The 14143-nt window shown below is 36.9% G+C and overlaps 1 protein-coding gene across 5 annotated transcripts in view; it reads left to right on the top strand.

Moving 5' to 3' along the window:
• The window catches only part of ADK (adenosine kinase), a 452224-nt gene that overhangs the window by 295962 nt on the left and 142119 nt on the right, over positions 1–14143 (top strand). For 3 of the 5 annotated variants that reach the window (XM_060172984.1, XM_060172793.1, XM_060172857.1), the window contains exon 7: positions 1838–2008. The exons of the other annotated variants lie outside the window; for them this stretch is intronic. In XM_060172984.1, the coding sequence (XP_060028967.1) occupies positions 1838–2008 (171 nt within the window). The remainder of the gene's footprint in view (positions 1–1837; positions 2009–14143) is intronic. 5 annotated transcript variants of the gene reach the window in all.

Below are 14143 nucleotides of genomic sequence, written 5' to 3'. Positions count from 1 at the left end.
TCTGCATAGCATGTCGCATCCAAGTTGTAAGGAAGGCACTTTCTGTTTTTAACACAACCTCCCTTTCCAACTGTATCTTCTGTTGCTCATTGTGCATTCCTCCACTCAATGTGCACTCTTCAGCCCACTTTTCTATGCAAGCATCCATGTCTTTGTTTTATCTGGACAGCAGAAATATATATGGACTTTAATTAATGTTAAATGTCTAGAAGGTCAGAGAGGTAGCTTACTAGATAGGATGTGTTCACTGTTATGGGCAAGACCTAAGTTTGAGCCCCAGTGACACATGGGAAGTATGTGGAAAGGAGAAAGATTTGGTCCTGTACTAACTCTGTCTATCTGAATGAACAGCTTGGAGCAGAAAAATCACATGTACACAAGACCCTGGTTCAAGATACACACAAACACTAAATATGTGCCTATTTACAATACATATTTCCTGACATAAAAGTTACATTTGGGGGGTCGGGTGGTGGTGCAGTGGGTTAAGCGCATGTGGGGCAAAGCACAGGGACCGGCGTAAAGATTCCGGTTCGAGCCCCCGGCTCCCCACCTGCAGGGGAGTCGCTTCACAGGTGGTGAAGCAGGTCTGCAGGTGTCTATCTTTCTCTCCCCCTCTCAGACTTCCCCTCCTTTCTCCATTTCTCTCTGTCCTATCCAACAACGAACGACATCAACAATGGCAATAATAATAACCACAACGAGGCAACAACAAGGGCAACAAAAGGGGAAAAAAAATGGCCTCCAGGAGCGGTGGACTCATGGTGCAGGCACCGAGCCCAGCAATAACCCTGGAGGAAAAAAAAAAAAAGTTACATTTGTACTGTGTACTTGAATTATTTTCTCATTTTTTGAAAATTCTAATTCATAATCTTTCTAAGAAATTTAACTTAGATGTTTCAAAAGGCAACAAGCTATTATCCTTTTTTTTCTGGGGCTGGGTGGTTGAGCACTCGTTACCTTCTTTTCTCACTTCCTCCCTCTCTTCTTTCCTCTCTTCTTTCTTTCAGAGCAATGCTCAATTCTCACTGGCAATTCATTGTGGTACCTGGGGGTGAAACCTGAAATCAATTGCATGCAAGTCCTGCCAGCTACTGCCGTACTAACTGCCTGACAATTTTACTCTTTAATCAATAACATGTTAGTTATAAGAGACCAAATTGAAAAGATGTAGGAGAGCTGGAGAAATGGCTCAAGTACTTCAGTATGTGAGACCCCACTGACAGGTCCCGTATACATTACAACTACACGCCAGATCTGGGTAGTTCTCTGACCTTTCTCTTTCACTTTATTTCTTTATAATAAACAAATACATACATCTTTGAAAAATGAAACTCAACAGAAGCAGTGTGTCTTCATTATGTTCTTTAAGTGTAATTATTGTCTTGATGGAGGACTTTCAAATATTTCATGTATTCAGATTCCCATAATTCTTTCAGTATTGAGTATTAAAAATCTCTATGAAATAAGAAGTTTCTTACACTTCCATGGAATAGCATATATTAACCACATACTACGTATGTAATAAATTGTTTTCTCCTAGTCAGATGTTGCATTTTTCTGCCTTTTGTTGTTGTTGTTGTTGCATCCAGGGTTGCTGGATGTGGACCTGCTTCACTGCTTGTGAAGCATTCCAGTTTCAGGTGGGGAGCCAGGGGATCAAACTTGGATGCTTGTGGGAGTCCTTGCACTTATTACTATGTGCATTTGTTGGGTGTGTCATCAGCTACCCCCTTGTATTTTATAACTGTATATATTTCTTTTATTCTCACAGAGTCACTCTTATGAAAATGACATTTCTAATTTCCAACCCCCCCCCCTTTTTTTCTTTACCCAGGGCTTTTTTCTTACAGTTTCCCCAGAGTCAGTACTAAAAGTGGCTTGCCATGCTTCTGAGAAGAACAGGATTTTCACATTGAATCTGTCTGCCCCATTTATTAGCCAGTTCTATAAGGAATCATTGATGAAAGTCTTGCCTTATGTTGACATACTTTTTGGAAATGAAACGGTAAGTTACTGTCTGTTTTTCAAATATATTTTTAACTTAATGTATGCATAAATATATTTGAGAATTATACAGGAAACTGTCTCAATATAGATCACTCTATTTTTTGCATTTCCTTCAGTGCATAATAATGTCTAATTTGTCTAAAATAAATGTTGATTTATTTTAAGGGCGAGGTAGTTATGGTTTGTAATTTACATATAGTAAAATTCACTTACGTTACTATACATTTCTGCAAGCTTTCATGAATATATACCTGACATGTAAACCATGACTATAAACAAGTTAAAGAATGCTTTCTTCACCTAATTCAGTCAACCTTTCCTCTCATCTTGATTTGTTTTATAAACAATAATGTTTTCCTATGAATTTTTCATGTAATATATTGGTAGGTGACATGTAATTTAAAATAAATGTCATATAAAGTATCTCTTTAAAGTCTGAGTTTGTTTAACAAATTATGAGTAAATGCTGGTGTTTTTTCTACTCATTTAATGTGGGATGTAGCCATATTGAGTACATGCCATGGGTATGTCATGTTTCATTTAACATTTATATAGCATAAATGTTCTACTTTGTCGCTTGCGGAGGTGGCAGGACACAGAAAAAGGAGGTTTGGAACAGAAAGGGAACACAATCCTTTATTTGCACTGGCACCTCAGAGTTGGGTGAGAGAGCAGCAGTTTGGGCCATGTGGAGGTAGCAAAAATGGCCGCCTCACACAGCAACCTTCTGCATCTAATCACCAAAGTGAAAGGAGGGCAAGAGAGCGCAGGGGCTTTTATGGGAATAGCTCTCACGAGAATGGGAAGGGGGAGGAGTAACCAAAGCACTCCAACTATCATGGCGGAGCAGGCGCTCCAAGAATGTCCCAATTCTCTGGGGAACTAGCAATAGCCTGAGGGGACAACATGGTAGATGTGACTGCGTCTGCACAATTTCCCAGCACTACTTTGCCACTTTATTTTCTAAACAGCTTATCAAATATTCATAAATTGTGTTACATGTCTTTACTAATATCATGATGCTGTTATTTGATAGGATTTATATGACATGTTATAGGTGAGAAACTGGCATGAGTTTTTGCTACTTCACACTCTACTGAGTATATTTACTTTCTTTTTTTGTATTTACTTTCATTATAAGTAGTGTCAAGTAAATTTTCTTAGTTCATGTAGCTGAAGTTTAACTTGTAGGTTTCAATAAACCATGAAAGAGGAAGGAAAAAGAGGTTTTTCAATATATTTTCAGGTGACCCATACATTATCATTTACTATACATGAGTCTATGGGCCTTTATGTATAAAAGTGTCCTATTATTCATTCCAGAACTTCATTCTGATTTTTACTATATATTGTAACATAGTTTGATTATATTTATTGATTTTTATACCTAAGAGAACTATGTTATCTGCCTAGAAATAAAATAATATCTGTCCTAGTAATAGTTATTGAGATAACTGGATAAAGGGTTTTTTTATGATATTGTGTCAGTATCTTCAAAAGCATGCACCCGTTAGTGATTATACTATATTTTTTGACATTTCACAAACTCGTATAATGACAAGAAGTAACAGTAAAGGAATTCTTAGGTATCTGCTAGGTATTGTTTAAATTAGGTATCGTTTAACTGACATTCACATGTTAGTTTTTCATTCATTACCAATTTTCTTTTCTGGAATGTAAAAGAAGTAAAAATATTTTTATAGACCATATAGTAATATGAATAAATTGATCATCTATATAATCAATTATCTGAGAGCCCTTGGAGGAAAATGACCTGATCTTAGGGTTCTATTTTGATTTTATTTGATTTGATTTATTGGATAGAGACAGAGAGAAACTGAAGTGGAAGGTGGTAGGGGAGAGATGGAGAGACACCTACATCACTGCTTCACCAATAGTGAGACTTCTCCTCTGTAGGTGGGGACTAGAGAAAGGAATTTATATACCCAAGAAACTGTGCTAAAAGGTTGGTAGAATCTTAGAAAAATAGCAAAGAAAGGCTCCAGATATTAAAAGAAAAAGACATGCAAGAATAGTTAAGGCATCGACAGCAAAGTAACAATAGTATATGCTAAAATAGAAGTAACTTTTCATAGCAGAAAAAAAAGGGGGAAGGTGTCTAGTGGACTTTATTGAAGGGATACAGGTATTTTGCTGGTTGATATGATGTGGTAACATGTTTTAGAAAAGTGCAAAATTGTACTAATAAAATGTTTATTGTCTTGTAACTTAAGAAGTTAATACTCAGGGGAGTCGGACGGTGGCACAGTGGGTTAAACACATGTGGTGCAAAGCACAAGGGCCGGAGTAAGGATCCTGGTTCGAGCCCCCGGCTCCCCACCTGCAGGAGAGTCGCTTCAGCAGGTCTGCAGGTATCTTTCTCTCCCTCTCTCTGTCTTGCCCATCTCTCTCCATTTCTCTCTGTCCTATCCAACAATGATGACAACAAGAATAACTACAACAATGAAACAAGGGCAACAAAAGGGAATAAATAAATAAATATATTTTTAAAAGAAGTTAATACTCAGAATATATATTTCAAGAAGATGAACTGAAATTTAAAAATGGTCAAAGGATTTAAATAAACATTTTTTACAAATGTCAAAGAAGATACACAAATTGTCAATAAGTACATGAAAATATTCTTTCATGAGTGATTGATTCAAACTATTAAAGTTTTATTAGAATTTTGTACAACTTATTAAAGGAATTCTTTTTTTTTTCTCCAGTCATTATAGAAAGTAGTAAAATCATGGGGTATGGTGATGTCACACCTGGTTGAGCACACATGTTACAATGCTCTAGGACATAGGTTCAAGCCCCCCAGTCCACACCTACAGTGGGGAAGCTTCACAAGTGATGAAGCAGTGTTGTAGGTGTCTCTGTCCGTCTCTATCACCCCCCTTCTCTCTCCATTTCTGGCTTTCTATTCAATAAATATATATAGTACAAAAAAAAAACTTTTAAAAAAAGTAGTAAAATTTCAAGTCATGCCAGGATAACTTTACTTTTTTAGTGTATTAGCTTTAATTGATTATTTTTTATTGAATTCATTTCAGCAATATACAGCTCTTATTATGGCAGACCAATAAACAGTCTATAGTATTGGTGAAATAGCTCACTTAGGTAGTGTACTGCATTGCCATGTGCCCAGTGTCCCTCTCCATATTGAAGGAAGCCTCCATGCTGTGGTATCTCTCTCTGCACATCTCTACCTGGAAAAAAGTGATAATTCTATATTTGAGATAATATAGATTATAGAGCAATGAAAATTAAATATAGAACGCAATTAAATACCTTGGTATATTAGTGAATCAGTCTTAATAAGACAAAATAAATAGGTTTCTAGTCATATACCTCAGTGTTTATCCTGAGTTTTGCTGACATAAAGGATCAATGGCTCACATAAAGTTGCATTTTCAGAGACTGTGATTACTCAAACACTGAAATAAGTATCAAGTAAGTTCAATTCATAATAATCTTAATGGGCTGGAACTTCCTAAGTAGTTGAAATTTAGTAAGATAAATAAAAATGATGTCATATTCAATTATATAAAGCAGTAGAGTTTGTGCCTTACCTTATAAATGAAGTCCTGGCTTTGAGCTAGGCACCTCATTAGCTTTGAGAATCTCCATATATGGTGCAGATATATTGTGATATCTCTCTGTGCATGTCTCTTTCCTTCCTCTCTTTGTGAAGTGATAAAAGAATGAAATAGTTGGCTTCAGTCTCCTCTCTGATTTTCCTTCTTGAATATTCCAGTAGCATTAACTGTATTCAGATTGCTGGGTTTTGTGAGGAATATTTTATATTTAAATTTTTTTCTTTATTGTGGAATTAATGTTTTACATTCAACAGTAAATACAATAGTTTGTACATGCATAACATTTCCCAGTTTTCCATATAACAACTAGGTCCTCTGTCATCCTTTTTGGACCTGTATTCTCTTTATATTTAAATTTTAATCAAATAAGAAATTAATGAATTTCTCAGGAATAAATACCTATATAATTCTTTTATCTGTGGTAAGTCAGTGGCATACTGGGTTAAATTCACATAGTATGATGTTCAAGGTCCCATGCAAGAATTCTATTTCGAGACCCCGGCTCCCCACCTGCAGGGGGTCACTTCACAAGTGGTAAAGCAGGTCTGCCGGTGTCTTTTTCTCCTCCTCTCTATCTTCCTCTCCCCTCTCAATTTCTCTCAGTCCTAGCCAATAAAAATGGGGAAATGGCTGATAGGAGAAGCAGATTCATAGTGCAGGCGTTTTCCTCCTTGTCCAAAACCAGTCAAATCTATGTGCAGTATAAATTTTCAAAATTTTAACACTTAGCTAAGCCAAACCATGTTGACTCTTTTTTTTGCATAATTTAGTTTGGGGGATCAATTTTTTTTTACAGTAAATCAGTTATTTATACATGTGTATAATATGTCATGTTTCTCCAGACCACTCTCACTCCCAGCCTAGGTCCTCCTCTACTGTCATGCTCCATGACTTGAAAGCCCCCATCCACCCAACCAGTGTCCTTTGCTTTGCTGCAATACATCAAACGCAGTCCAAGTTCTCCATTGTGTTTCTCCTTTTCTGTTCTTACTTCTCAACTTCTATGCCTGATGTCCCATACTCACCTTCTTTCTGGTTTATCTCACTTAATATGAGTCCTTCAAGCTCTATCCTTCAAGCTCTATCCAAGATGAAGTGAAGAATAAATTCATCGTTCTTAATAGCTGAGTAGTATTCCATTGTGTATACATACCACAATTTCCTTAGTCACTCATCTGGTACTGGACACCTTGGTTGCATGCTGGTTTGGCTATTATAAGTTGTATTATTATAAACATAGCTATACATAGATCTTTTTTGGATGGTTGTGTTTGGTTCCTTAGGATATATCACCATGAAAGGAATTGCTGGGTCATAGGATAGGTCCATTTCTAGACTTTAGAGAATTCTCTAGATTACTCTCCAGAGGGGTTGGATCAATTTACATTCCCACCAGCAGTGCAGAGGAGGTTCCTTAACCCCCATAGTCTCACCAATATTTGTTGTTACTATCTTTTCTCAAGTGCAATGGTATCTTGTTTTTATTTGCATTTCTCTGATAATCAGTGATGTAGCATTTTTTCATGTCTGTTGGCTTTTTTGACCTCTTCTTTGGTAAATATCTGTTCATATACTTTTGGATGGGTCATTTGTTTGTTTGTTTGTTGTTGCTGAATATAGTGAGCCTTTTGTCTGATGCATGAAATATAAAGATCTTACCCCAGTCTGTAAGGAGTCTTCTTCTTTGGGTGGTGGCTTCTTTGTTGTGCAGAAGCTTTTCATTTGATGTGGTCCCACCAAATTCTTAATTTGGTTTATTTTTATTATCCTTGAAATTGGACTTGAGTCATTGAAGATGCCTATAAAACTTAGATGGAAAAGAGTTCTCCCAATATTTTCCTCTAAGTATTTGATAATTCCTGGTCTAACATACACATTCTTGATCCATTTGGAGTTTACTTTTATGTGTGATGAAATGTTTAATTTTTCTGGATATTTCAGTATGATTTTTTCAGCACCATTATTGAATATACTTTCCTTTCTCTGTTTAATATTTTGGGCTCCCTTGTCAAAAACTAGATGTCCATAGGTGTGTGGGGGGGGCACTCTTGTTTTTTGCCCTGTGACATCTTCCCCCTCTCAAAAGTTCTATATGATTGTGTTGATGGCTTTTTTGACAACCACAGTGATCTAAAAATACTTTGTAAACATTTGAGCCTCTGGTCTCTACCTGCAGTGATGAAGTAGTGTTGCAGGTGTCTCTCTGCCTTTCTTTCTGTCATATCTCCCTCACCCCTCTCAATTTCTGACCATTTCTATCAAATAAAGATAATTTAAAAGAGAGATAGATTTTTAAAAATGCTTTGTAAACCTTAACTGTGTCTTTTACATTATTGAAGGACAGTGATTCCTGAGTAATGACAAATAAACTAAAATAAATTCTCCTATTACTCCAACTTATTGCCTGGAGAAAATTTGTAGATCATAACACAAAGTGGTAAGCTCACATAATGTTTGGCATTGTCTTCAGGAGATCTGAGACATAACTCACATCCAGGGATACAAGGAAACAGAGATCTACAAACAGAACACAGGGGCACTACCCAAACAAAAAAATTTTTTTTAATTTTTTTATCTTTTATACTTATTTATTTTCCCTTTGTTGCCCTTTTTGTAGTTATTATTGTTGTTGTTGATGTCTTTGTTAGATGGGACAGAGAGAAATGGAGAGAGGAGGGGAAAACAGAAAGAGGGAGAGAAAGATAGACACCTGCAGACCTGCTTCACTGCCTGTGAAGTGACTCCCCTGCAGGTGGGGAGCCGGGGGCTCAATCCAGGATCCTTACACTTCGTGCCATGTGCACTTAACCCACTGCACTACCACCCGACTCCCCCAAACAAAGGATTTTAAGGAATGAAAACTAGGGGGCTGGAAGGTGTCGAACCTAGTAGAGTGTGGGTGGTATAATAGTACACAAAGACCCATATTTAAGCCCCTGGCCCCCCACCTGCATGGGGAAAGCTTCAGGAGTGATGAATCAGTCCTGTAGGTATCTCCATTTCCCCCTCACTTCTCAATTTCTTTCTCTCTCTCTCTCTCTCCAAAGTAAATAATATGTATTTGTGTATGAATTTTTCATATATTTCATATATATGGCGGGGAGAAATGACAAGAAGAACTAAGATCTCTTAGAAACATAGGAGCTTATCTGATTAAAACGTAGTGGGTTTCAGGAGATACTAAAACATATACTTTTCCATCATCAAGGACCCAGAGTTCTGTGTCCCTATTTCTTCCACAGGAAACTGCATTAGTTCTCCCAAGATTACAAATGAGTTGACTATTATTTCTTTTTCTTCTTCTTTTTATCTTTGATATTTATTTATTTATTTATTGCCTTTTGTTGTCCTTGTTTTATTGTTGTAATTATTATTGTTGTTGTTATTGATGTCTTTGCTGTTGGATAGGACAGAGAGATGGAGAGAGGAGGGGAAGATAGAGTGGGGGAGAGAAAGACAGACACCTGCAGACCTGCTTCACTGCTAGTGAAACGACTCCCCTGCAGGTGGGGATCCATGGGCTCGAACCGGGATCCTTACACCAGTCCTTGAGCTTTGCTCCACCTGCGCTTACCCCGACTATAATTTCTATAACTGTCTATCTGTGTTTATTTTTTTTCAATGGTTCTGCCTTTTCTTCCTTTCTACATCACACCTACTACTTCTGAGTGTTCAGGAACCCGCTGGTAGTCTTCCCCTAACATTTATCCCTCTGCAAGTATGGACCAAAATTCCTTATGGGGTACAAAAGGTGGGAGTTCTGGCTTCTGTAGTTGCTTCTTCACTGAACATGGGCATTGGCAAGTTTTTCCATACCCCCAGCCTGTTTCTGTCTTTCCCTAGTGGAGTTGGGCTCTGGAGAGGTTGAGGTTTCAGGGCACACTGGTGAGGTCATTTGCCCAGGGAGTTCAGAATGAAATTGTAGAAGCATCCACAACTTGGTGGCTGTGGCTTCATGAGTTTCTGGAGAGATCCTAGTTGTATTTTGTTGAGTTTACAGGTGATTTTTCATTTTTTTTTTCTGGTTTATCAGGAGTGCCATCTAAAGTGGCTCGTCCTCGATAGCCATGCCATGTATGAAATTTTGGTTATTTCCATGAAAGATCCTGGTTTACTTTAATCATCAAACCAAAGACTGCTTGATACTCATTAGAAATTTTGGTAATCTGTTACATTGTGTTTTTTATATTTTATTTGAATTTATTGTTATTGTTAATGTAGTTTTGAAACTACCCCTGTATATAGATTCTTTAAGTATTGTGTTTTATTTTCAATTTGTCCTGACATCTCTGGAGCTTAAAACATTTCCCTCAGTAGCAACCATTTGTTAGCTAAACACATCTGTAATCAACTTAATAAAGGACATTCTCCATGCAGGTATTTATATCCACTAATGCCTGCTAATGCAAGCTGCTTTGTAGTCATTATCTAGCAATGCATGACTAGAGAACTTGATTATTCTTCTTGTTTTTCATTTTTATTAAATTAAGAGGTTGATTTTTTTTTTTTAAATAGTGTCATCTTGCAAATGGTTCTTAAGAGTAATACCTTTCAAGGCTCCATAATCTCTAGATAATTAACCTGCCAGGATTAAGTACACTCAACTTTGCCTCCGGATGCTTAACTCTCAAGTAAGGTCAATTATCTCATGATAATAACTACTTTGTAAAGAGTTACTATTTAATTCTATAGTGAATCAGCACATCACCTATACAGTGCACTGTAAGGTCATTTAAATGACAAATTGTAGCCTGAGAATTGGACAGCAGAATTCAGTTTAGTTCACCCAGACTAAGAATGATATGCTTTAATTAAAATTCCTCATAGACCTATTATTATGAATCTGACAGGTGATTTCTATTTATAAAGATAATGCAGTACTGTTTCAACTCTCCATTTGCTGGCAATATTCCTACATTATACATTTTCCTACTAGGAAATACATTTTAAACCTGTCAGTTCTGTGGAGGGTGTAGTATGCACTGTAAACCATTCCCCAGTAAAAAAATAATTTCTAAGGGCAGGGGAAACCTCTAGTATAGCCCAAGAAAATTGATATGACTTATGTCACAGGTACTTATATAATATTAAAAGAAGAAAAAGTCTAATTTGTTTGAATTAACAATATAGCTCACCCATTAGGGGGCCTACTTTGCCATGTGTGCCACACAATTCAAGCCTGGTACACGACTTGAAAGTCCTATATCACCATGGAGCATCACTTTGATGCTATAGTGTGTCTCTCGTTGTTTCACTTTTTTTTTTCTGTCTGAAAACCAGAGTGGTGAAGCCCCAGAACAGCAACAAAAACTCTGATACATCAATGAGTAACAATAAGCAAAATACTGTGTTTTGATGGGGTGGTTGTTTTTGTTGTTAAGTAGCTCTACAATCATTGTGAGATAGTTATGGAGAGCCAAGAAGACAAACTCCATTGCTTCTCTAAAGATACTTGACATCAGAACATTTAAAGAAAAACATTTAAAATAGGTTTTAAGCAATAGAGTCTGTTTCCTGAACCTGAATAATGATAATATCTCCTTATAAGTGAACACTAGTCCTTACCAAATCAAAGAGACTAGCGGTTTCTTTTCTCTTTTTTTAATATTTATTTATTTATTCCCTTTTGTTGCCCTTGTTTTTTATTGTTGTAGTTATTACTGTTGTTATTGATGTCGTCGTTGTTGGATAGGACAGAGAGAAATGGAGAGAGGAGGGGAAGGCAGAGAGGGGGAGAGAAAGACACCTGCAGACCTGCTTCACCACCTATGAATCGATTCCCCTGCAGGTGGGGAGCTGGGGGCTTGAACCAGGATACTTAGGCTGGTCCTTGCGCTTCGTGCCACCTGCACTTAACCAGTTGCGCTACCACCCGACTCCCAGTGTTTTCTTTTTTAAATGAGTTTTGCTGAGAGACGAACTATTGATATTTATTATGCATACTGTTGAATCACTTTAATCTTCCTATTAGCCACTGATCTTTTTTAAATGAAAACAAAAATTTAAACTTTGCAAATAATAGTAATGCTTTGATTATTAGTGATCTTTGATAAGTTCTGTTTCTTAAAAAAAAGTCTTTAAATTAATTTCATGTGAGATTGAGAGTGTTTCATAGGGGAAGAAACATCGGAACTCTGCCAACTGAACTATTTCCCAGTTGCTGATAAAGTATGTCTTACCTGAAGTATTTTGTTAGGTTTTTTTTGTTGTTCATCTATAAAATGAAAGTTATTCAGATAGTCTCTTGTTGGAGACTTTCTTGTCTTTGTAGAGGTATTTTAACTTATATAAAATCTTTTTCAAGATTATGCATATTTTATATTCAAAGGTTTTAAATTTTTACATTAATTGAATGTGTTTGATATATATTATTCCCAAGCATTTTAGAGATGCCATATTGTTAACTATTACTAGATATGCATTCTCACCATAGGGGAAAAAAAAATCTGTATTTCTGGATGTTTCCACATGGATGTGGGGTGGAGCTATATATAAAAAATAGTAAATCTACCCTCTTAAATATATAAAATAGCACTTTACAAGTGGTGAAGCAGTTCTTCAGGTGTCTGTCTTTCTCTCCTCCTATTTCCCTTCCTCTCTCGATTTCTCTCTGTCCTATCCAAAAATGACAGCAATAACAATAATAACCACAATAGCGATAAACAAGGACAACAAAAGGGAAAAAATGGCCTCTAGGAGCTGTGGATTCATAGTGCAGGCACCGAGCCTCAGCAATAACCCTGGAAGCAAATATATATATAGCTTTGTCTTCCAAAAAGCATAGAGGCCTCCTTTCTGATTTCAAGACTCTATAAATCACTCCATTCTTTCTTTACTGTATCTAGTGAGAGTATCTTGGGATATAAACAAAATCCAATGTTAGTATAACTAATCAAGGAATAAGATATCTTTTCAGAGAGCATATCTAGCTCCCTTCAAAAAGAAAAATTTATGGTTCTCTTATAAGTCCTGACATTTATATTTTCTTTCTAAGGAAAAAAAATTCAATTAAGTTAGTATTCGAGAGCATAAGATTCTGCTTGTCTCCTAGATTTAATGGACTTAGGTTTTCTGACATATTTTCTGTCTCTGAAAAAGATGACATTCACTGAAACACAAACATGTCTAATGTCAGTGACATACTATATTAAAAACTTTCAGGGGACATATTCAGAGAGTCAAAGGCTACTTAACTGTATACCTTGCGACTCCATCTACTTCTCTCACTTTTCCTCTTTTTCTATTTTGTCTCTCACCTACATGTCCTTCCTTTCTTATTTGAATTCTCCCTCCCTTTATAAACTACATTGCCTCACTAAAAATACTTGATTCATTACCAAACTACCACCCACCATTTAAAAAATATTTTTTAATTTATTTTTTTAATCTTTACTTTGGATAGAGAGAAATTGAGAGGGGGTTGAGAAGAAAAGAGACAGACACCTACACCACTGCTTCACCACTTGTGAAGCTTTCTGCCTTCAGGTGGGGGCCAGGGGCTTGAAGCTGTGTCCTTGTACACTGTAATGTGGATTTCAACCATGTGAGCCACCACCCAGCCCCTATATATTTCATTTTAATGAGAGAGAGAGAGAGAGAAAGAGACCCAGAGCACTGTTTAGCTCAGGCTTAAGGTAGTAAGGAGACTGAATCTAGGACTTTGGAACCTCAGGTGTGAAAGTCTTTTTTTGCTTAAATGGAGATAGAGATAATCCTGTTTCATAAAGTAATGCCTTTCCATGTTGTTTAGTTTTTCAAATACTGTTTATATTGTTTCTATTACTGTAGGAAAAAATCAATGACTATTTCACTGTTGTCTAGTATGCCATAATATAAAAGTAATGACTTCATACTTAAAGTTCATATTTAATATATACACATATATATTACAGAGAAAATAGAAATATTTATTGTGGCTTTAAACAGTATTTAATCCATTTAGTAATGATTTATTGGGAATCTGTGTAATGCCTTTGCTTTTTTTTTTTGTTTATAAAAAAGGAAACACTGACAAAAACCATAGGATAAGAGGGGTACAACTCCACACAATTCCCACCATGAGAACTCTGTATCCCATCCCATCCCCTGATAGCTTTCCTATTCTTTTTTTTTTTCCCTCCAGGGTTATTGCTGGGCTCGGTGCCTGCACCATGAATCCACCGCTCCTGGAGGCCATTTTTCCCCCTTTTTGTTGCCCTAGTTGTTGCAGCCTCCTTGCGGTTATCATTGCCATTGTTGACGTTGCTTTGTTGTTGGATAGGACAGAGAGAAATGGAGAGAGGAGGGGAAGACAGAGAGAGAGGGGAGAGAAAGACAGACACCTGCAGACCTGCTTCACCGCCCGTGAAGCGACTCCCCTGCAGGTGGGGAGCCGGGGGCTCGAACTGGGATCCTTACGCCGGTCCCTGCGCTTTGCGCCACGTGCGCTTAACCCACTGAGCCACCGCCCGACTCCCTTTTTTTCTTTTAAAGATTTTATTTATGAGAAAGTTAAGAAGAGAGAGAGAAAAAAACAGACATCACTCTGG

The sequence above is a fragment of the Erinaceus europaeus genome, chromosome 1 (assembly GCF_950295315.1).
Source record: "Erinaceus europaeus chromosome 1, mEriEur2.1, whole genome shotgun sequence".
Taxonomy (NCBI): Eukaryota; Metazoa; Chordata; class Mammalia; order Eulipotyphla; family Erinaceidae; genus Erinaceus; species Erinaceus europaeus.
Note: the sequence above shows the minus strand (reverse complement) of the source record. Positions and strands in the feature narration are given on the sequence as shown.